The following is a 25,381-nucleotide window of genomic DNA, read 5'->3' on the forward strand; positions in this document are numbered from 1 at the left end:
GTAAATGATCTTGCAGATGAACTCTTACTCATGGTTAATTTATCTGACACCACATTATCACTTGAGCTCTTACTACAACTGCATTTGCAAGACCTTAAAAGGTGGAGCGATCTAGCTCAATCAAGGAATCAATTCTTCCCTCTTCTTTCCTTGAACGTGTTAATTTCCACAGTACACTTATGTTGACATGTTAATACAGTACCAAGCTACTGGTGTTTTGATGCACCAGTACAAGGTATACACCACCACTAGATACACAACTATCTACGTCACCTTACCAGTACCATTGTAAGTAAAACATGTTGCAAACTACGCTCAACTTATTTTCAAACTTTATACACAACAACAACAACTTGAAAAACATATAACAATCGCAGTTAATGACAATTAAAATTAAATTTTCAGCAACGATGACTGAAATTTTTATTATTATAAAGCTAGTTCCATTTTAAACTGAAAATGATAGCGAAAGAGAAATTACGCTATCGTCAATCGTCACATACTTCCTAAAACCTTACTGAGAAAATTTTATTTTCCCGCCTACTCGCGCATTACGATGCTCAATTGAAAATGGGAGAAACTTCGAAAATAGCTCCATCTGCATGGTTTGTCGACGATTTGCCGTAGTTTGCGCCAATTGTAAATATGGATTATTGTGTGGCCTTTATGTATATATATTTCTTCTCTATTGAGTCTGACACTGTAATCATGTGATGAAAACTTGATATAGTTATTTTTCGAAGCATTATGTTTCAATCAGAGGATGAGGAGTTTGATCTTTCCGAAGTAGGTGTGGTGTGTTGAGTACGATATTGAAATTTTATGGCGGAGATTTAAACAATTACTTTTTTTCAGGAATTTCTGGATGATATTTTTCAACTTACGGGTCCTCAAAGAGGAAATCAGAGTCCTCTAGATGTGAAAAAATCAGGAAGCAATAATCGGGATATCCCAATTACGGGTAGTGAAAATGGCAAAAAGAGCACAATGATCGAAAGAAGTCCTCACAGGCATTCGTCAGGCTCTAATTCGTCTCCTGTATCGAAAAGAGCCAAGTTTCTTGGTGATGCTGACGGCCGACTGTTACCAACTGAACCAGGGTTTCATGAAATTTGGTCCGGAGATAATGTGTCATCGGCATCTAAGAGCTCTACGTTTTCGTTTAAGAATGCGTCTTCTGATAATTCTGTTCCTCACAAAATTGAAAGGGACATCTTCGGCCGCATCACCGGCGGTTCCACAGAATCTCTTAAAGCCATTAATAAGTCGCCTACCGGCCAGTCAGGTAACTTTTATCAACTAGATTTTGGCAACTCATCCAATGGAAGGAAAAGGCGATTCCCAGGGCCTGCTGGGTTATTGCCGGAATTGGTTAGTGCAGTTGAATAAACTTAAGTTAAGGAAGTTTTACTGTAAATTGGTAGCTTCGTGTTATCGTTTAAATACACTTTCTGCTCTAGCTAGCGATCAATTCATTTTACTTTGGTTTTTAGGATAAAAAGAAGTGCTACCCAGATTTGAGTCAGCTGCCTGCTGAAGGCATTGAGAGAAGGTGTTTATACACGAGCAGTGATAACCTGGTAAGTCCAGCCAATTTATTGAAATAGTTTTGTGATATTGAAATGGTTACTATCTACTCATAGCTTTAAGTATAATATCATCTCCACTATGTTTTGTTTGCATGCAAAGGTCTGATAATCAAAATAGATTCTTATACTGTTTTTCATATCAGCATGCATGTTGATTAATGTTTATTCAATTTGGGCAACAATATGGATAATAGGATTTAAATTTCTCATCCCTGTCCTGATTTTTCTAGTATTAACTACCTGTAAGCATATTGCCATTCATTAATGCGTAATGCAAAAAAAATTTGAAATGTTTTTCACGGCAAGTGTGACATTTTTAGATCTATCGTCTGATCAAATCTGGCAAATGAAGAACTTATCATTACCCACAACTTTTGTCCGTTTTTATATGACAAACTGGTGAGACTCCATGCGTAAATCTGCATTTTATTTCTGACTCAGAACAAACCATTTTCAACCAGAGCTAACTAAACAAGCCTTGCATAGGCGTATTTTTGTTTATGATGAAAAACCTAGTTATTCAATACTGTGACCAAAAATGACCCATTCCTTCCATCATGTCTGTTTTTGTTACTTACAGATTAAACTTTAAAAATTTAAAATGCCTTAACTGGCAAGTTCCGGTCCTCAGAAATACTGCCTTTCTTTTCACTCCACATTCCCACCCGCTCCTTCCGTAATAACCACCTACTACACCAACCTAAATTCCATCTTTCTCTCTCTCAGAGATCACTTTTTTACAGACTCCCTACCTCTTTCAATACCATTTCGACTACTCACCATTCCCTGGATCTTTCACTGCCCATCAGATCATTCAAGAAGCAGCTTCGAAAAGCCATCTTCTGAATCTTTTTTTTCTTTAATATCCTTTTTATAGTTTTTTTATAGTTTATAATTGTTTAAGTTGCAGATTTTAAGTTGGCTATTCATTGTAAAGAACAATGACTCAACATGCATTTTCTTTTGATTATTTGTTCATGATTTGTCTTATTCAACTATTCCTTCATAGGTTAGGTAAGTGATGGGAAAGTATGAAGGGTGTAATTGATTGAACCCTTAATTTTTGATGAAATTGCTGAAAATTAGTAGCATAAATTACTATTTGGTATATATCTGCAATTGAATATCATTCTCCCTTTTTAACTATTGGTAGTAGCAAATCTTATAACATAATTACAATTTGATTCTATGTTTCAATGTTTACTTCTACCACTCATGCTCCTACCACACAATGCTTCCGACTGTCTGTTGCATGGTTTGCTTGGGATCCATCTCAGTATGTCAGGAACTCTAAAAGAACCCAGATTTTCAAAAAAATAGTTTTTCTTCCCAGAATGTGATTTTACATTCAACCATGATAATACCATGTCGTTAAATCCTCATTTAAAGAAAAATTAGCTGTCATGTTTTTCATTTACATTAGCCCAGTTTCAAAACTGATCTACAATGAAAACTGAAATTAAACATCATACCTAGTTCAGCAAAGTGTAAGTCACCATGGCTCTCTCGTCCTTTTCGTCCGAAAGAGTATTGGGAAAGTCAAGCATAAAATGGAAGAACTCTCATGTCAGAACAATCACACTCCTATTGTTACTCTATTCACGTACCCACGCCAACTGCCCCAAGGAGCTGTCATCCTTCTCTCGTCAGTGCTTCCGTTATTGGATCACGTGCATGGCAAGATCCTATTCACAGCATGTCTTTCCGTACATTGTAAGGGGTTGGGTGGTTGGGAATGAAAAGGAAGGAGGAAGAGCTGAGTTTGGATAGGAACGGAAATGAGACGAGGAATATGACAGCCACCTCTTACAAAAGCAAGGTATTGAGTTATAAAACTCATAAATTTTTTATCTGAATTCTGGAAAACCACATTCAAGAAGGTAGGTACTACCGTGCAAATGTGCAAAGGAAGATGACCTAAATCTGTGTGTCTGGAGCAACAAGACATTTATATAGGTTTTGGCAAGCTATTCAGAGAATTGGATTCCTTGTTCTGATTGATCTCTCTCTGGTCTTTTTCCTTTATATATCGCTCAATTTCAAGATTATTATGGGCCAATCTGAAATCAATATCTATTATCTTAGGCTAGAAAAGGGGGTGCGGAGAGATTCCTTGTTTTTGCATTCAAGCATCAGAGATTTCTCATGCAATGCTTTGCTTTGCGGAACAAAGGGAAGTGTTTTTTGTGCAGTTTCTGTGGGAGAAGTGATGCATATTTGGGTTGAACAAGATTAACTAAATCATACCTTTTGCCTTATTGAAGGTGAATTTTTTAAATGTTGTAGAATTGAGGTGCATTGTAACAACCCTATTTGAGTTACTACTACTATTTTCCATAAAATCTAGGCTCAGTTATCGATATGTGAAGAACAAAAGTATTCATTTTAAATTCAGTGCTGAAATTACTTAAGATTAACATATAAAAATGAAAAACGCATCTTTATTGACTTGTTTAGTTAATCCTGGAGAAAATCTGTTTTTTTGGGCACTGGCAAAAATGCCTCTTTATCAAATGGTGTTGGAGCCTAACAGTTTGTGGAAAGAAAATTTTTGTGAAAATATTTTCGGTAATTTCGTTTATTATATATTCCAATCAATAATACAATGTCTTAAAAGTGTATAGATGCTGGTTCACAGCAGAAACATTGTGTAACAAGTTTTGACCATTTTTTCCAATGTTGCAACTTGAACTTTTGTGAACAAACCCTAGATTCCGCAGCCCAAAATAATATAAATTCTGATTGAGTAGTCCCTTGAAAGCCTGAAAAACCAACAGAATTGTCTGAAATGCAATATTTTTGAGTGCCTATTTAGGCTGCCCATTTCTTCATGTTTAGTCCCCAAATGCCCTCAGATTAGTGATAAGTTACTTGAGCATTAGAAAGGATGAAAAGTAACCCTGAATACCTCAAAAAGCATTACCATCATAATCAGTATTTTTTTGAATGTGGATGATAATCCTTACTCAATACTCAAGTAAGCCATTGAAACAGATGGAAATGATGACACTCGAAATATACTGATTTAAGTTCAATAAAATGGTACAAAATAGTATATAAATCCAGGTTAGCTCTGCATTAAGGATTTCATACATCTCAGCACCTGTTGCAAAAATTTCTCGTGGGATTTTATTAGTTTATAATGTCAAATGGCAAATACATGAGTGCATACGTAAGGCCAATGGCTCACATGAAATGTGTGGAATTAAAGATGCGGTATGCATATTGAATGTTACATTGTAGATGGTATATTTTAGAAGTTAACTTAAGCATCTAGAAAGCTTAACATAATTACAGTAAAACCTCTTTACATCGTAATGGAGGGCAATTTGATGTATGGAGGTTCACTATATAGAGAGGTTTCAGTGATAGGCACTATTTTTTCATATCCTTTGGAAATGAAGGCGCTGCCTTTTAAACCATTATATTTATGCATTTAAACAAACATGCATGCATTAGTGAACATGTATTTATTATTTAATAATTACAGAAAGCGAGCACTATCTAGTGATTTTTACCATGATTTGAGAGAAAACGATGTGATCTCTCTTAATTCAACAGTCACTTAAAATGATTAGGATAGTTGCATACCTTTTTTCTTATTTACTGTTAGGTATGCTCTCATATGGAACAAAATGGTCACAACTTATGATTAGCGTGAAAATTACAACATAATTAAGGTCTATAAGAAAAAAAATACGGGTGAAACATTTACCGCTGAAAATTTGATTCCATGCATGTAATCGCGGCTGCATTTAGTTGTCTCGGTATGATTTGCGGAGGTAGTTAGGTCATCTTGGGAGTGTGTCCTTGGTATGATAAGTGGAGGTTCTACAAGATAAAGAGGTTCACTACATAGAGGTTTTACTGTATATGAATCATTAGTAATATAACTTGGTGAAATAACTCAATACATATTTAAATTTCACATAAATAACTTTACTTTTACTGTTTTCCACTCACTACTTTATCCTAGGGTACAACTAAAGAAATAACCAAACATTCAATTCTATGGATAATGGTAAAGTTATATATGTGAAATTAATGTAGTTTAAAGATGACTGCAATCATTACTTTAAGATTTAAGCCTTAAAGCTCAGGTTGCCTGATGGTTGGTGGCATTAATCTAAAGGTATTGATACTGATGAATGGAATTGTTATCTGAGTTGAGTTTTGTTAGTAGCACCAAATATTTTTTAAGTTCTCTCTGTAGTTGGTGATTTTCATGTTTTGGAGTTAAGGTCATTTTATTGCATCACTGTGTTTGGTCATAGGGAATAAGCTTCTGTTTGTCTTTAAAAATATTCAATTATCCGATTGTGCATTACTATTAATTTAATCTTTTTCAGGATGAATCTGAATCAAACTTACTGCAGCCATGTGCTGTGGGATCCCTTTTTGGAAATAATAGTCCATGGGCATCTCTGCGGCAGGATTTCAATTTGAATTCAGCGGATTCAAGTCGGAACCCTCTCTCAAAAATATGCCTGAAGTGGGCTCGACAGAAAGCCACTGCTCGCCAACTTCCTGCACACAAAGTTCCTTTTCTGGCTGTAGCCATTCACGCATTGGATTGTTCTTCTCCAGATCCATGCGTAATTCTCCGAGATCCAACTGGTAAGCTGCATGATTTGACCTGTTGATACCCATCAAAGCTTTTTACTTATCAGTTGAGCCTAAGACCTTTTCCTTGAGATTTTGTGCTAAGGTAATTTTTCTATGGTGGGGTATCTTGAAAAAGTGAATCCATATCAACTTACCGTACGGCAATAAATTGTTTTTATGTGATTTTTTAGCATGGGTTCATATTGGTTGCTGAGTTTAACTGGTTTTAAACCCTACTATTAATGTAAACAGTCCATCTTTAACTGGGTTTCTTTCCCAGAAAATCTCTAATCTTTTTCTAAAGAAGTAGTTTCGGGGAATTAATTTTGTTGTGGAATGGAAAAGAAATTTTGAAAATCCAAACATCAGTTAAAAATGTATTAGCGTTGTTCTAAATGTGCAGATTTTGATTAAAATTTGTTTTAATCATGAATGGCTATTAGAGACAAAGAACTCATAGTTTTTAACCCTGGGAATGATTAGTACAGCTTCTTGCACAGGAGCCTTTTCATTTATAAATATGTATTTTTATTTGTGCAACTTACTATCTGTTGCAAAGTTCTGTCACCCGAGTTTAGATATGGAACTCTGGAATACTTTTCTTCCAATTTTATAACTAAGTACTGTCCTTGGCAAAAAATAATCTTGCCACTAGGGAGTGAGATTTCCTAAGTCTTGATTAGACAATTAATTGGCCATGTCGCTGAACCACGCTGCCATTTACATAAAAGAGTCTGTGCATGAAGGCAGCTAATTAAGGGCGACTTTGCTACTACTGCTAGTGGTAGTTGTGCCATTATTCGGGCTAGGCGATGATATTGGAGGCCATATTTGGCTTAGTGTATTACAGTAAACTCTTGTTATCATGAAGTTCACGGGGCCGAAAAACCAAATATTCATAATAACAAACTTTGTAAGATCGTTTCTTTTAGATATCATTGAAAAAAAATATACCTTGCCTAAATTCCTTGTCTCTTCAATTTCCGTTGTGCTACGGAATAGCTCCAGAGTCATGTGTAGGTATGATATATGCGATTATATTATGATCAAATAAAGTAAATACTTGATATATGAACGAGATGCATTCCAAGACCTTGTTTGTAAGTTGATAAACCTATGCAAATCGAAAAGTGTGGTATTGTGCTGAATACAACACTTCTTTAGAATTCGTTAACTCACAATTGTGATGAACTGATCTAGCTTGAAAGGTGACGCGTCTGGAGTCGAAATAAATATGCTGTCCTTGGAAGAAGGAATGGGCAAAACACTGAACACTTCTTGACTATACAACGGATTAATTGATACTTTGTTCAGACTGTACTCAAAGTGTGAGTTCCTATAAGCCAAACCACATCGTATCGGCCAACTCCAAAGCTGCCAATTTTGAAATTTCGGGTGCCTCTTAAATTTCTAATAAAATTTTCATTTCTTTAATGAAATTCCTATCTCTAGGAGTTCGTAAATCAAATTTTCAGCCTATTTACGAGCGGAATAAGTGGGTCACCATGATTCCACAGAATTGAAGTTTATTATATGACACCATGTGGATTATGAAGTATAGGCAGTCCCCGACTTTCGCACACAATGGGTTCCTGAAAACATGTACGAAAGTCAAACCTTTGAGTTCCATACTTATTAGGGGTTATGTTCCATAAGAGCGAAATATACATACTAAACACTTACATTTTGCTCAGTTTATTTTTATTTACTTATGTTTAATAATAAATTAGTAAAATTCCTCACATTATGTAATTTCTTTTGTAAATATGCAGAAAACGTAAATAAAAGTTTTAAAAAAACTATGATTCCATTGGGTGAAACTCTTGGTGTTTATGTTGGAATTCCTCTTGTACTGTCCTCTATAAATAAAAAGGCAATTCAAGAGGCATAACTTTATGGAATTTTTGAACACACTCTCTTAATACCTTTAAATTTTTACATCAAAATAACAAACAAAGAAGTTTGCAATTTCGTGATAGCAAAAGTTTTGTAATAATGTTTCTTTTACTATAGATTGGATTAGCCTATTTGTCAGGACCAACAATTTCCTTCGTAAAAACGAGAATTTCAGAATAACGTTGTTTGTATTTACGAGAGTCTGCTGTATATCACAGCACGATGGCTACTGGAGGAATTCAAGAGTTAGTTATCCTTTGAGGGTTGAACATTGTGAGAGATTCAATCACTCAGTGCTTCAACTTCGAGGTTAGTTTGGGTAGGTGAGGGTTCAGCTCACCCAAGACAAAGTCACAGGTTATGAATTTTGAGAACTCAGTTTAGGGGCCAGTCCATATTCTCTGAGCCACCTAGCAGTTTGATGTTTTTCATGTTTGGGGGGTTGTCAGAAGGCTTTACCCCAGAACTTAGAACAGATTTGAACTTAAAACCCTTGCATAATTAACCTAGCCAAGTGTCCCTTGGTTCAATTGTGACTGAGTGTACTCCATGGGTCAGTGCTTCCCTGGCATACCATTAAGGTGGCACCATGACCGTATAGGAAGACAACAGTTTACCCCACCCCCTTTCCTTGAAATTTCAGGCTTGAATTCCGAGTACAGTTGTTCACGAATTCCTCATCTATTATAATAACTAATCTTACCAGAGTTTTAAAAAATTTGGAAAACTTGAGGAACTAGAATGAAAGTGCAATTGAAGTAATTCCTTTGATTATCTGCCTGGTAATCATGGGCGTACCTAGCAAGGGGGAGGAGGGGGCAGCTACCCCCCCTAGAAGCGAAAATAATAATTTTTCAAGCAAATAATTTTAAATCTAATGAAGAGCTGTTACAGTTTCCTCAAAAGGTTGATTTCATTCACCTTTTCCATGCTTAAATCTTACCTACAACTTGAACAACCATGGCTTGCCTCCCCCCACCCCACCTAGTTTTGATCCTCGGTACGCCCTTGCTGGTAATATTGGAGTTCTGATTTAGTGAGAATTTTACTTTGAGTGTAGTGTATCATCACCAATGGTCAGCAATCTGAATATTTGTTTGACACATCTCTCCATTTAGTTCCCCTATTGGCTAATATTTTAACCTTTACATAATTCTTCTGTGTTACATACTTCATCACCTGCTCCTTTTATCTCATCCTAGGCTTTCCTATGCCATTATTCCTTTTCAGCAGTCCTTCAAAGATAATTTTCCTGATACCCATCAAAATGATAGGTTTGTTCCTTGAAAATGCATTAATTTTTATGTAGGTCATAAATAGTCATTGTCAGCCACTGTTTCCCACTTTATTCACTTATTGTAGAATTATGAGTCAGTATTTGTCATGAGGATACTGGAAAGCCATCTACTGGCCAGCAAACACTACCTCTTTGTGTAAGGCTTTATGCTTTCCTGGCTTACAGTGATTTCCCAGAAGTATTTGGTAAATTCCACAAGGTAAGTTGGTCAGGTATTGCAGAAGTGCTGATGGCCTACATTTTTGAGGAACTCAATACTATGAGGATAATGGCTAAGGTAGCCATCAAAATGTCGAGAATGCTAATCAACTTACCTGGTGGAATTCCTGGAACCACTTCTTATGCCATATTTCATTCAAGTGAAGTCCATGACTGAGTCAGGCTGGAAACTTGACTCATTAATTAACAATATCTTAAACCTTTCTTTGGCAGCTTACTTCAATATTTAAGCATGCATCTTATATTGGTGGTGAGGGAGCGACTTTTTATTTTAGTTTAATTTCTGTTTTGTAAGATTTCCTTTCATTCTTTCCATTTGGCTATTACATTGTTGCCCCACAAATTTTAATGAATTTTGTTCAGTGAGCGGGTCACTGATTCAACCTGGAATTTGCTTAGGAGGTTAGTTATTATCATTATCCTTTCAAATTTTCAGGGGAAATGGGGGGCACCCTCCATCGAGAAGTTTGGGAGCGCCATGGATACCTCCTCCACCCCGGGGCTGCTTTGGCCTTACGCCAAGTTGGAGTCCTATCAGCAGGTGCTGCAGCTCGCAGGCACTACCTCAACATTACCGAGAACAACCTCCTTAGTATATACAGTTCTGCAAAAATGGAAAATGGACCATACACCTTTAGGAAAGGAGATGAAATGTCTACCAGTGAGATTAAAATAACGAAGATTAGACCCTTAGATATGAGTGAAGTGAAGAAAAACTTGCAGGATATGCAGAACATTAGTCAGGTGACAGTTAGCACTTCTATATCCTCCTCGCCATCATTGTACAGCTCCAGCCCCTTAGGTACGCGACCCCATTCCAACATGAGCAACTCATCACGTTCCACACCCTACCCAAATCCATCGGTCGTGTCACGTTTCAACTCTCACAGGATCTCAAGCCCTGTGCAAGGCCAAGTCTTTTCATCCACCCCTCGGAGCCCAAGTATTCCGAGCAACTCTGTTTTTGCATCTAGTCCAGCACAAAGCAGCTCATGGAATCCCTCTGTAAATTCTGTGTCCATGGATGTCCAATGTTCAAGTTCTCCTCCCACATCCATTCACACACCCACCTCGTCACATTTTACTCCCAAGTTTCCAGCATGGAAGTCATCTGTCAACAGTGCACAGGCTATGGGAGGATTTGTCCCGAAACAACCTTTTTTGAATAAATTTTCTACTGGCCATGTGGGGTCTCCAGCTGGTCCGTATAATTCTGGTTGCACAGGTGCATCCTCTCCAAATCTTTCACTAAGCAGTCCTGAAGGGTCAACGGCCATGGACATCTCTGTTGGGCCATCCATCCCTTCCAATTGTGAAAAAGCCATTTCAATGAGTCCTACTTCTTCATTCTTTGAGAGGAAGGGAATGACTGATATTGTAAGCGCTGAGTGCAGGAAGAACCAAGCAATTGAGGAGGCAGAGTTGGACTCTATACTTGGAGGTATTGATACTGATTTACTTTTTGATGAAGATGACTTTTAAAGCATTAAATGATAATTCATAAGTGTCTTTTGAGTAATCTATGAATTTTATTTTACTTAAGGTATCAAAATTTGCCTATTTGAATGAAATATGTGGATTAAAATGTACAGAAATGTCCGATATTGCTGATGGGCACAGCTAAATATGTTTTCATTTAGTTGCATGTCACATAAAGCCTTCAATCTTACAGTGATATATGTTTTTGTAACATATATGGTGACTGATTGAAGCTCAAGTGACTGACTCGATTAAAAAAGTAATTTCATTTCTTGAGTTTGGTTTTTGAGAAAAATTCGATTTTAGAAAAGTTCAATAATTTTTGAAAATTCTTGTTTCGTGAACTATTTTTTTCTCTCTTTCAGTTTTCATTTTGAATTTGTGACCTATTTTTTTTATTTTCTTCTTTGAATTTTGTTGTGTTTTATGTGTTGCTAACGTAAGTGCCATTTTTTTCTAAAATGCCAAATGATATACATATGTAAAGCGGTAGTTTGTGGAGTTCTTTTTGCTGGCAGAATTGAACTCCAAATTGTAGATGCCTGAAACCTCATAGAGGCTCATTAATGTTGTGAGGCCATAAAATTCTAAAATTTCCAAAATAGATGCTTAAGATTGGGTTGCTTGCATTAAAAACCTATCAATTTGTGCCATTCTCCAACATTTTGCATTGTTTCAACCCTGCAGCTGCTTCTGAAATGTATTTTTATGAGCCGCATCAATGAAGCAGCTCAGTTTAGATCAAAATTCTAGAAAAATATTCTGAATTCAAAACCTGAAGCAGCAAGTGCCATTATATAAATCAAAGTAGTGCCACATTCTTTCATGTCTTCCAGTATTTTTTCTCTTGGTTATTAAATGTTGGAGAGCTTACTAAAAACAGTTTCTATTTCTTCAATCTCTGTTTACTTTTTACTTAATCAGTCTTCTAGAAGTTGCCGTGTAGGTTTTTTTATTTCCTTCGCTGTAGATATTATATGAACGGTATTTTTGGAAGTATTTGTCTATAATTAAGTTCTGTTATTGCCATCCAAATTGACTTGAAGAAATGGATGGTGAGAGACTGTCCTTCTATTTTGAATAGGAAAAGCTAATCATTTTTGTGAAAGAAGGCATTATTTAGTGACCCCTATGTGTTCAGATATGAGATATTTTAACCCTTTAGTAATTTACTATTGTCACTGTTCATGGTGCCTTCATTTGCATTAATCGTGTGAATGTCCTATTTTTATGCCTTGAATTTCTAAATCTGGAGCTAGTGTAACTTTTACTATGCTTGCCTCCTCAACTGTTTACAGTCTTGACTTTAAGTTTGCCAGTCACTCAAAATCATTTGAAACTTGTGGAGTGTATTATAAAGTTGTGTTCTGTGGCTGTGAGTATATGTTGGTCATACAGGTTGGAATGTATTTTATTTTACTGTGTGCGTGCGCATACATAACCATTTCATCCTTTAGAATGCTTGGAAATACAAATAAGTTGAAATTAGCTTTGCATTTTGTTTATTTTGATGGTGTGTTGATGTGTGCAATATATTTTTTAATAGGTCACTCTAGACTTTTGCCCTTTGTTAGTTGCATTGAAACTCACCTCAACGAAGCCTATTTGAAAGCCCAATTTTTATGCTTTTTGGTGTGTTACACACACACACACTGTCTCAAAGATGAACTTAGCTATTTAAAAATTCCCACCTCATTTAACTTTTGGAGCTGGTTTTATTGTCAGCCTTTTTCTTATGTTAAATCAGCATAATATTGTTCATAAAAACATTAAAAAGTGTATGTACTAAATAATCGAAAAGCATACAAATACATGGCAGCTTGCAGGAAGAATTAATTGGTTCTCTATTGGGTAATTGACTTCGCCTAACATTTTGAAGAACTACTTGTTCTTCATCCTCCATCTATCCAGAACACCCCCTAAGGATGAAGTACAAGTCGTTCTTTGAAACGTCTGGAGACATGCAGTCAATTACCTGATGGAGAACCCGAGAATCATTTCTGCAACTGATACGGCGAGAAAAATTCTAAGATCTGACTCAACTGGTGAAATAACATGAAACAACGACTATCAAACACAACCATGCCCTGGGTAGGGGCCACTTACCCGCTTCCACTTAAGCATTAGTAAAAAAACAAGATATGGAAATCAAGTGTCAAAATGCAGCCATTGTTGGACTTTCTTATGGCCAAATTAAAAGTAAAGTTGATTCCCAATGTGAATATTTATAGGGATCAAGTTTTCCAGGATTCATTCGAGAGGGAGGAAAATTTTCGGGCTGAATCTCTATGGTTAATCTTATGAATACATACTACAGATAAGGTTTATCATAACGTACACCTGAAGTGTAGGTTAAGAGCCCAAAGATTAATGCTGGTATGAGATGAATCAAGGTCTTGGAGTGGGGTGTGGGCTACCTTAGTGTGCTTGAGCTCATAAAAGGAATCATGGAGACAATTCTTGGTGTGGAAAATTTTTGCGTAAGCTTGCTTCATACTGAAAATCTTTGAGATAGAGGATTGATATTTTTGGTAAATTGGGAAATGACCAGCAAGAAAATACTTCGGAAGTTTCATGTACAAACGAAATGTTTGGCCAAACTAAATGATGAAATGACAACACGAAAACCGAATGAGCTGCTAAACACAAACCCTGACATAAAAATTGCCCGCTTAAGGAAATTGCGTGATAAAGAATGAGGAAAGAGCAAGGTTTTGTGCTATCATACAATGCCCCAAAAAGGGATTTGATGTGTCTGACCAGATGGCTGCTTACAAAGGGTAGCCTCTCTTCTGGAAAACCTGGAAAGGCAGAGAAATTTAAGTCTTCAAAAATCGAATGATTGCTGTGAAAGTTAAGTGGTATTATTCCTGACTACCTCTCATGGGGTAGACCTTTGATAACTTCAATATCCTATCCCATAAATTTCCTCCAGGTGGTGTTCCGTAACTGTTAAAGTTCTTTTTTTATCAAGAGTTTACTGTCTTCGTTTTAAGGTTAATGTTTTATGACATCACATCACATTTTTATCTCCCATAAGGATTACTATTCCATAAAATAAGTATGACAGGGAAACAGTCTTCTCATATTTGAAATTAAAAACTTTGTGTGTATGAAATATTCTCTTTATTTTAATATGAAAGTTAATAATATGAAATTAATTGATTTAGGTTATGTAATATATAAAATAAAACGGATGCAATGATAACCATTCTAAAAATCTTGTCTGTTTTTTATGTGTGAAGAGGGGCATGTGCCCTTAAGGCCACTATGTTACTCTTCTAGCATGTGATGATCATTTTATTGATTTAAAGGTTGCTAGTGATTAAGTGTGGGAATTGTGTAGTAAATTCATGTATCTTTATCCAGTTTAAATAAGGGTAGGAAAAAACATGGTTTCTTTGTAAGTGAAGAGTTGAGTGACTACTGAAAAAATGTTAAAGGTTATTAGGTCTCCCTCAATTAATTATTTTATCTTTTAAAGAGTGAATAAATTAATAAGTTGGCTGTGGACTTGTAGGTGTGTAACATGCGGTTGGTAATGTGCTTCTTGGTTATTTTTTCTCATATTAACTGTGTAAAAATTCATTCTTTGAAGTTAGGAAACAAATTGCATTTTGCTTTATTCATTATATCAATGTTTTATCAAAATTGTGAAAATAGGCACAATTATTTGGCTGAGTAATTTTTGAGGCATATGGATGACGAATGTTGTTTGATGGATACTTTACACCTGCAATTGACTCTCAGTATATGAATGGGAAAATTACAGCCTCAAGTATGCTGACATGAAAGTCAAAGCTTATAATTTTCATATGCTGAAGTGTGTGCCATTGGTGCATGGGTCACTGCAGCAGATAGACCATTGTTACATGGCCCACACGTTGGTCAAGCTGTTATAAAGAAGATGACATGTAAAAATGTTCAAGTCTGCATTAATTCATTTGAATTATGTTAACTGATTAGGATATTGAAGCCTAGGTTTAATGGAAGGGAACATCATGGAAAGCATTACAAGGGACAGACTGCCTGCAGCTGTGGAAATGACAAGAGAAGTGACATTGATGGCAAAGGCTGTCTTTCCCCTGGCGGGTGAATTTTTATTTCTAAAAGTTCAGATATATATAGCATCGATTGGTTCTACAGCTGCAAATTAACTGGGTGACATAAGTATTTACAATATTTATGAAAGAATGTTCGGTTTTTGTTGCAGAATTTATCTCTATTGTCAGAAGCATGTTTGACAGTGAGTTACGTGTAATACTAATAACTTGGCAACTGTTATTGTATGTGGATGAAACTTAATAGTTTAGAGTGCTGAATGATTCAGAAATTGTCGAGAAAGTATGGAGCAAATACAAAACTTTTTCTGGAAAAAAATGCTCTAAATATTACCGCAGCCAGTTTTTATTTCAACTTGTTTCTCCTTCATCTGGTGTAGAACCTCTCTGACTGGCTGCAGTAAACTAACCTTCTTATTTAGGGACAGGTAAAAGCTTGTCGCGGCTCCAGCGACCTCCTGGGTTGAGAGGGAGACCCGGGATTGGGTAATCATGGCGAGGAGTAAAGAAACACCTTGATGGGAATTTTAAAATACCCAGGGGGTGCATTTATTGGTTTCAGAGGTAGAAAGTTACAGGGGGCCACCTGCCAGGGCAGGCGAGGTCCGCGGCTACTGCTTCTGTGGGGCTGGGTCTGGATCTGTTCGGAATGGCCTCTCTGGGGATCTCCGTGGATCCACGACAGCTCTGGCAGGGGTTCTGGCATTGGCAGTGGGTCCAAGAGCTGCAAGCGATATGGCGGCATCAGTGACCCCATGCTCCGTCTGCTTCCGCAGGCGATGAACTCATGCGGGCGGCTCCCAGATATGGTGGTGTCCGGGGAAGGGACCCCCTGGGACAGCGTGCACACTCCTTGTGGTATTGGAGGGCAGATCCGTTCCTCATGAGACCTCCGCAGCTTCTGGCTGGGTGAGGGGACGAATCGTCAATGCCAAGAGGGGTAGAATGTCCTTAGAGAAACTCACTCGGCTTCCGTACCCTAAGGCCACCTCCTCCTCAACTGCCTTCCACGGTATCGGGCACCGCGTTTTATACCCGATCCTGGCCACCCTCCAGCTAATGAGGGCACTCCGCTAGGCCACGTGGTGTGAGGGGAATTTCGGCAACGGGGTGGGGAAAGTCACGTGGTGTGAGGGGAAGGTTCTTCACTGGGGTGCATGTTTCAAAGTGGGTTTTGTCCATGTTAAGTTTAGGCACAACAAGCTTGTTGCCAAAAGGCACTGCTTTGGCAACCAAGTTGATGTGCCTGAAATACATGTTATTCTACAGTGGAAATGACTCCAAGGTGCAACTTCAGGGGTGAAAGCAAGTTAATGGTGAGCCTCACTCTTAAACTTTGTCTTGACCCTTTTTCACCCTTTCATTGCTGTTAACTCTATGGCAGGCTTTAATGAAAAAATGAATATGATTAGCCTTAAGAGTCAGATGTACATATTTGTGTGTATGTGTTTGTAGAGAGGTTAATGAGGTGGAGAACTCAATACCGAAGGCAAACAAGAATGCATATCTCAAGAGTCAGTGTGATTAGGGTATATGTTTGCAGAGAAACATCCACCATTTTGGAAGGATATAATTCACACCCTGAATGGAAGAATTATGGTATTTGGGTAAGAAAACAACAGATGCACTTGCCTCATTTTTGTAGGTTGAACTTCATCTCCTCAAGGGGCTGACCTCTGGCCCCAAAAGGTTTAAGAGGTACATATTTGTGGTAGTGACGCATTTCTTAATGAAAAAGCTCCTTGGCTCAAGAGTGCATAGTATTAAAAAAATCCTTCTCATTTGGTCAGTGTGAGAAAATGGACAGCACATCTGGCAAAGGCAGGCATTAAGAAGATGTTGGTTCCAACAATAGTTAAACTTATCCTATGAACCTCTTAAAAATATCATTTTGTTATTCCATGTGATTTAAAAATGCCACTCAACATGAACCAATCTGATTCCTTTTTAAAGAAGAATTTATTGATGCTCTCCCTGTGTTTAAAAACTCCTAATCTAATATGAATCTTTTTTTAAATTTCAACATGTATAGTGACCCTTGTAGGTGATAAAAAAAATACCAATTTGCAAGGTTTTACGGCAATTAAAGAGGAAATTACAGTGCACCTAATTTGGTAATTTTTTTTTAAATTTGAGTATGTATTATCTCTTGGTAAACATCTTCACCTTCATTTTCTATGGGTGTACTAGATTCAGCATTTAAACCTATATTTTGAAAAGGTAATAAATAGAGTCGTAAACTGCTATGCAGCATATTCTTTTTATGTGAATTATCAAACCTAAGATCATTAAATTTGAGCTTTGATCATGGATATCTCAAAACTCGCCTTTCAATTCTTTAGTAAAAATATTTTATTGCTCCAGTATATTCAAATTACTTCAGCCTGTGTATTGCTATACTCTGAAAATATCTGTAGGGAGAATAAGTGACTAGTGATGGCATTAATACTCTTTTTGTGGAGCTGCCTCACCACTCACAGCACACTCCAGAGAGCCACTCGCACAGTGCGACTCAGCAAAGCATTTCTGGGTTGAGGGGAAGAGGGCAGCGGAAGAGAGGAAGGTGGGGGATTTCTGAACAAACATTTAAAATACAACATTTCCTAGATCATAATTTGAAAATTTGGTTTCAAATCAATCTCAAATGCATAGTCACAATGCTTAAAAGGTGATTAAACTTACAAACTATTTCTGCCGATACAATACTGTGAATCTTTCATGGAAGATGAAAATGTATTCTGTCCCCTGTGCTTAGAGATGACGACAATGTAAAATTGTGTTGTAACAAAATATTCTCTCCAAAACTACATGATCATGTTAGCAATTCTTAATTAATTGCCTTGATTAATGTTAGTTGTTTGTGTTTTAACAAATTTTCAGTTTTGTCTTGTATTATTTTCATGAATTTGCTGTTGGCTAAGCCTTTTACATGAGCATCTTCAACCCTTTTTCATTCATGATGCATGGAGAACAAAGGAGAGAGAACATAAGCAAACATATGAGATTCTTTAGAGAAATGCCCAGAAAATGAATCAGGAGAATCTTTCTAGTATATTGTGTGTGGAGGGAGTCGTGAGTGCCGGTTGTCTGACTTCACCTTGCACTGTGTGTGCTGAGTGAGTCGTTTGTGGAGGGAGTCGTGACTCACCAAATAAGACTTTCGCCTCTTAGCTCAATCTGAAGTGAAGAAACTTCATTTTTTTAGTTTTTTTTTGTGGCTCATGTATTTATCTAGATGATGCTGCATTTATTCATTAGTTGGCCATAAAAAATTCTAAACAATAATTGCATGTCATGGTTTTTACTGTGCTTAGCAGCATGAATAATTGGTTGAGATTATTTAAAGATGAATGGAATATTTATTAGACGTAAATGGAAAGAAATATATAGTTTATTTCTTACATGTATGAGTTTCATGTGGAGTAAGGGGAGAGGGAAAGATGGGCCAAAGAAGGTGGTGTAATTAGTGCGTAGGTTTCCGCGGCGTCGTTCACGATGACTGCTAATTTCCGGGTTCTCCAGCCGCGTCTGTCGTTTATAGTTGACTACAGTTTCGGAAGCCATCCTGCTTCCGTCTTCAGGTCGAAGGTTTTCAGGTTCCGTCTTCGACCTGAAGACGGAAGCAGGATGGCTTCCGAAACTGTAGTCAACTATAAACGACAGACGCGGCTGGAGAACCCGGAAATTAGCAGTCAAGGTGGTGTAATTGTTGTAAGGTAGGGTACATAGATATTGTCACTCACACCTTATCGGCCACATCTTGAGACATGATGGCCTGTAGAAGACAATCATCAAGGCACAAGTGGATGGCAAGAATGGAAAGGAAGACCTTAAACAAAATGTATGGAACAAGCAAGGAAGGTTGTGAAAGAGAAGAAATACGTCGGTATGAAAAGATTAGCTGAGAGGAGAATTGAATGGAGAGATGCATCAAACCAATCATAGGATTGCTGACCAGTGATGATGATGATAAATGCATTATCACACCTATCTTAGTAAACTCTAAAATTAGATATATTTGTAAAATGTCTGTTGTCTCATCTGGACTAGACTTCATCCCATCTTTTAATGCTGAAATAGGTAAAAATTGGCATTGAATTGTGGGCATCCTTTTATTCTCTAGATGAATGTGGTGGAACCATGTAAGGCCTTAAATAATAAAAAAATAGGCCTTGTTAATGGCATCAGTGATGCAAAGTGTGCTGAAATAGAACGTAATATGTTATACACAGTAATGCCATGATGATCCCATTCTCAATGCATGCTATGAATTTGGCAGATGAAAGAGATAGGAAAATGTTCTTAGTCATTCGCCAATTTAAAAGAAATGAAATATGAGGCTGGTTGTGGTGCAGGAAATGGTGCAGAACATTTTTTTAAATCTCCTGGTGTACATCCCCTTAAGTTAAGTGGCTGAGTTTCCGAAAAATGTACCGTATGCAAGCATTTTTATGTTTCAATATAATTTGAGTGTGCTGCTCATACTTGTCTGTACCTTATGTTGGTACATACATAATTACATTACATAGGCATTTCTAATTTAAATTGAAATTTTAATGGCATTCGAAACTAATTTTTCCTTTACATATATACTACTACCTATGTTCCCTTATTCTTTCTTTTTTTGCTACAAAATTATTCTGATGCATAATGTGGGAGAGATTCATCTGCCTGGGTACCAGGGACCTTAGTATTCAGTGGTAAATTTGTATCTGCTGAGATACAAAATTGTGATATGATTCTCTTGGCATAGTTGTGCTTTTATAATTGTCTGCAATTTTTATGATTATGTTTGTAGCAAGATTAGCTTTTTCATTAGAATTTGAATGTTTCCCTTTTCTTGGTGTTTGCCATCTTTCAATGGTTGGCTGAACACCTACAGGTTTCTGTCACATGGGAATAGATTGTGAAGAGGTGGTTTTCCGACCCAATGTGGAACAGTAAAACCTGATTCTCAAGAGTGAGCAAATATTTTTTTTACTTTCTTTGCTGAACGTTTTTTGAAATTCCTGTTTCACTGTTCATCTTTGATGTTTTTCCTTTGGCTACTTTTCTTTATCAGATTCTCTAACAGATTTTGACCTTGTAAATTGTAGACCATAATGTTATTATTATGAAAATTGACATTTTCATGCTCAAAAATTAACAGGAATAGCGATAAATAATGTCTGCTGTGAACCATACATGCTTATAAGATTTAAATAACAAGGTTACTGAGTGATAGGATTGATTTCAGGATTATCTGTTTCATTTGAATTTCAGTAAAAGTTTACTTACCTGGTACTTAAACTGAATTTTAACTTTTCCTCATTATCATTTTTGAGTAACTTTGATGGTGGACCATACTTCATTTCTCAATTATGATGAAGTTATGGTGGTATTTTTTTAGGTTTTTTGTTTGGTACTTCAAAAATTAAATTGCTTCAGAATTTATGACTTATTGGATAACTCACCAAAATAAAAAGTCTTTGTTTTCACCATAGATTTTATTTCTCCAATCAATGTTCGCCTTTTCAACAAAAAATCTTTTGAGTAAATAAGTTGCAAAATTTCATTACCATGGGCCATTTCATCTGAATTCAACGGACGTTAGTCCCTTATGGTCTCAGGTTTTGGGAAAAAAATTCTGTATGGGGATATATCCACCTCAAACTAAATATTTTGCAAAAAATAAAATTTGTGTTTAATGAGATATTAATGTTTTCACATTTTTCCCTAAAAAAATGTGCCTCTTTTCACTACCAAATTTTCGTAGAGCTATGATTGATGGCTTATTTTAAAGTTAAGACTTTGTGTAAAACACTGAATTTGTTAAAAATTCATTTAATGCCCTTCCCTATTATTGTTATATTTAAATGTCTACAAAAATTTTAATGAAGTTTTTTCATATCTCTGTCTCAGAATTAGCCTGAATTTTTATTTTATGACTAAGACAGATTTAAGTCACTATCTCAAAGATAAAATATAGTGTCAGCTCATAAATGGGTTTTAGAAAATATTTTAACGTTTCCATTTTTCCCTTGTGTGGTGTTCCGGTTTCTACATTAGAAATACATACCATAGACAAACAATTCAAGTCTGGGGATATTTAAGTTTATTGGCTTTTGCAGGGCATATCTTTGTTCAAGATTTATTGATACATATTTACCAACACAAAGGGTCATAAAGAGCTTTAGTCAGTTATAATTATTATAAAGACCTTAGGCCCTTAATTATATTTTGTAAAGGATGTAGTGAAGGGAGAATGAGAGAAAAGAATGATGAATAAATCACCCAAAACCAGACTTGTTTAATCTTCCAGTGCAATGTCGCTCCACGGGGATGGACGTCTCTCCTTAATCCGTCCTTGTCCTCCATCCTAAATTTGTGTGTGAATATCTACGCCTGTGGCTTAGCCTGCATTGAATTTTGCCCTCACCCATCCAATTGAACGCGCTTTTTGAAACATTGAGTGATTGAATCGACGGGAAAAGTGCGAAAAATTTCTTTTGCGTGATTCTGCGGGAAAAAACGTGATCATTTTATTCTAAAACGTTATCAACCGGAAGTTAGAGCTTTTCATGATTAAATAGTCCAGAAACCCTGACGCACTGCTTGTTGTTGTCGATTGTTTCGGAATAATATTTCTTTCACAAATACTGCACGATCTTTCCCAAAGCTCCTTCTGCCTAAGGGACGAAATTAGATGCCCGAGTAATTGAGATTTTTTGGCGCGACGAGATCGCCGAGAAGAGCTCAAAAATTTTGTGTTTGCATTGAGGAAGAGCAGAGGCTGTGGGCAACGGTGATTATCCAGAAAAGAACAAGGAGACCGCTACTCGCCAAGTCTCCGTCCACCGTAGCAGTGGTGGATCCACTGGGAAGGGGCGATTACCCCTATCTATGGGAGTTTCTTTTTGTAGGCGTTAATGAAAAGGTCGTTATTTAAGTGCGTTTAGAAAGGGCTACTAAAGAATCTTATCTAGAATGTAGCACTTGACGTTGCGGATACGTGGATGCTGAGGAAGGGCGAAGAAATAAAACTGGAGACGTTAGCGAGTTTTCTATTTATTAACTTATTTAAAGTAAAATTTTGTAATGCAAAATTCATTTTGCATGTAGAAAAGATTTTATGATGGTCATAGAGTAGGGAAATAATTCATTCTAAATAAGCTTTCTCCACTGACTCGAGCCATTTCTAAATTGAGGTAAATATCGGCTGAGGAATGGAGCCTTTCCTGCTACTGGCGTTGAAGTCAGTGTGCTTCCGGGACACCAAAATCACCGTTGTTCCTTGAATGTGTGTCCTGATATATTAGAGAAAGTCTGAGAAAATTTCGCCAGTGTACCAGTTCAAACTAGATGACTCCTAAAGGTAACTCAAATTTCCTGCTCTTATCTGTGAATCTATCTATCGCGTGAAATATTATGCCCATCGAGCTACCTTGAATGTTGAAAGCGGGAGAGAAATACCTCGTAGACGAGGATAAACGTATAAGGATGCATGTATGTCCGAGAAATGGTGGTAACGTTGCAATACAAGGAAAGCAAAAAAGATGACCTAATAAATAATCAAGTGGGATACGGGATCGAAGTCACACAACATCGCGGGGTTGTACTCTCCAGAGGCCGAGCATAAGTCAAGAGACTTTTTCACTTTGTGCCAGTGGCGTAGCCAGAGGAGGGGTCCGTACCCCCCATAAATATAAAAACAATCATTTTCCTTCACAAGAGAAAACAAAGTATTGAAAAGTCATGAATTTAAAAAAATATTTATTAACAAATGAAGTTTTTTCGATCATGAAAAGTGTTAAAATTAGTTTCTCAGTTACTCTGTTTTTTTTTTTTTTTTAATTTCCCCTCTGGTTTTGGACCCCCCCCCCCCCCCGAACTAAATTCCTGGTTACGCCACTGCCTTGCCCCATCAGATGAGGTTGGAGTTTGGAAATGAAAAAGAAAAGAGGCACCATCGCCACCAGAAGTGATTAAGCACGACGAACCCCCATGGTTAGAATATGCCTGGAAGTATGGTCGGTCTGATGCTCCTGATGGGGCATTCTTTCATTCAAGTAATCTGAGTCTTTTTTTTTTTGCTACACCTTTCATATAAGCTTCACGATTGACGCGAGGGTTGTGAGGGCCCCCTAAGCTCGGCGATCTCCCACCATCGGACCTGGCCAGGCCGCTCCTGCTTGGAAGGTGGAAGAATCTCGCGCCGTCATTAAGACGACAAGCCACTAGGATTACCTCTTCCTAAAGAAAGGGTAGAGCAGCCTATTGAAGAGTTTTCTCTCTATATCCACGAAGGATAATATGAAAAAGTACTATCTAACTGACGAAAGATTCTTTGTTGCACATTCGTAGCCGTGAGCCAAGGCGTACTCTGGAGCGAAGGTTTAAGGCAGTGAAGTTTTATCGGGTTTCACACCGGGTCAGGTCCTCCATTTCTCCTTCCAACGTTTCGATGAGCAACTCGCGCATCGTCTTCAGGGATTCAGGAATCCAATGAGAAATGGAGGACCTGACCCGGTGTGATACCCGATAAAACTTCACTGCAATTGTTCGCCGGGAAAAAACCAAAAATTATAAGTTTTCAGGCCTTTTTTACGCGGGGAACGTAATTGTGCAGGTTAGAACTTAGTTAATTTCTCATCACGGCGTGAAATTGCACGAATGAAATTATAATGGGCTATTTTGCCATCTCACATCCACGCATTCTCGCATGCGTCCTAGCAATTAAACGCTTTAAGGCCGTTTTACACGGTACACGGAATTGCGCAGGTTAGAGTTGCATTAATTTCTAAAATGGCGTGGAATTGCGTGAATGCATGAACGAAATTAGAACATGGGCTATTTTGCCGTCTCGCGTCCGCGCATTCTCGTATGTGTTCTGTCCCATCCCTATATGTATCCTATCCCATAAATTTCCTCCAGGTGGTGTTCCGTAACTGTTAAAGTTCTTTTTTTTATCAAGAGTTTACTGTCTTTGTTTTAAGGTTAATGTTTTATGACATCACATCACATTTTTATCTCCCATAAGGATTACTATTCCATAAAATAAGTATGACAGGCAAACAGTCTTCTCATATTTGAAATTAAAAACTTTGTATGTATGAAATATTCTCTTTATTTTAATATGAAAGTTAATAATATGAAATTAAATGATTTAGGTTATGTAATATATAAAATAAAACGGATGCAATGATAACCATTCTAAAAATCTTGTCTGTTTTTTTATGTGTGAGGGGGGGCATGTGCCCTTAAGACCACTATGTTACTCTTCTAGCATGTGATGATCATTTTATTGATTTAAAGGTTGCTAGTGATTAAGTGTGGGAATTGTGTAGTAAATTCATGTATCTTTATTCAGTATAGATAAGGGTAGGAAAAAACATGGTTTCTTTTTAAGTGAAGAGTTGAGTGACTACTGAAAAAATGCTAAAGGTTATTAGGTCTCCCTCAATTAATTATTTTATCTTTTAAAGAGTGAATAAATTTATAAGTTGGCTGTGGACTTGTAGGTTTGTAACATGCGGTTGGTAATGTGCTTCTTGGTTATTTTTTCTCATATTAATTGTGTAAAAATTCATTCTTTGAAGTTAGGAAACACAAATTACATTTTGCTTTATTCATTATATCAATGTTGATAAATTGTGAAAATAGGCACAATTATTTGGCTGAGTAATTTTTGAGGCATATGGATGACGAATGTTGTTTGATGGATACTTTACACCTGCAATTGACTCTCAGTATATGAATGGGAAGATTACAGCCTCAAGTATGCTGATATGAAAGTCAAAGCTTATAATTTTCATATGCTGAAGTGTGTGCTATTGGTGCATGGGTCACTGCAGCAGATAGACCATTGTTACATGGCCCACATGTTGGTCAAGCTGTTATAAAGAAGATGACATGTAAAAATGTTCAAGTCTGTATTAATTCATTTGAATTATGTTTACTGATTAGGATATTGAAGCCTAGGTTTAATGGAAGGGAACATCATGGAAAGCATTACAAGGGACAGACTGCCTGCTGCTGTGGAAATGACAAGAGAAGTGACATTGATGGCAAAGGCCGTCTTTCCCCTGGCGGGTGAAATTTTATTTCTAAAAGTTAAGATATATATAGCATCGATTGGTTCTACAGCTGCAAATTAACTGGGCGACATAAGTATTTACAATATTTATGAAAGAATGTTGGGTTTTTGTTGCAGAATTTATCTCTATTGTCAGAAGCATGTTTGACAGTGAGTTACG

At 36.9% G+C, this 25,381-nt stretch overlaps 1 protein-coding gene across 2 annotated transcripts; it reads left to right on the forward strand.

The window, feature by feature from the left end:
- The first annotated feature begins 443 nt into the window (after window positions 1–443).
- On the forward strand, window positions 444–20,838 carry LOC124157770. Of its 2 annotated transcripts, none has more exons than XM_046532774.1 (6): window positions 444–786; window positions 856–1,371; window positions 1,494–1,580; window positions 5,939–6,206; window positions 10,043–11,047; window positions 20,029–20,838. In XM_046532774.1, exons 1-6 carry the CDS (start codon window positions 748–750, stop codon window positions 20,088–20,090), a joined length of 1,977 nt encoding a protein of 658 aa, XP_046388730.1. In that variant the 5' UTR covers window positions 444–747; the 3' UTR covers window positions 20,091–20,838. The 2 variants fall into 2 exon arrangements, with proteins under 2 accessions (XP_046388730.1, XP_046388731.1); XM_046532775.1 differs by having other exon boundaries at window positions 445–639.
- Window positions 20,839–25,381: the final 4,543 nt, after the last annotated feature.

This window comes from Ischnura elegans, chromosome 4 (genome assembly GCF_921293095.1).
Source record: "Ischnura elegans chromosome 4, ioIscEleg1.1, whole genome shotgun sequence".
Taxonomy (NCBI): domain Eukaryota; kingdom Metazoa; phylum Arthropoda; class Insecta; order Odonata; family Coenagrionidae; genus Ischnura; species Ischnura elegans.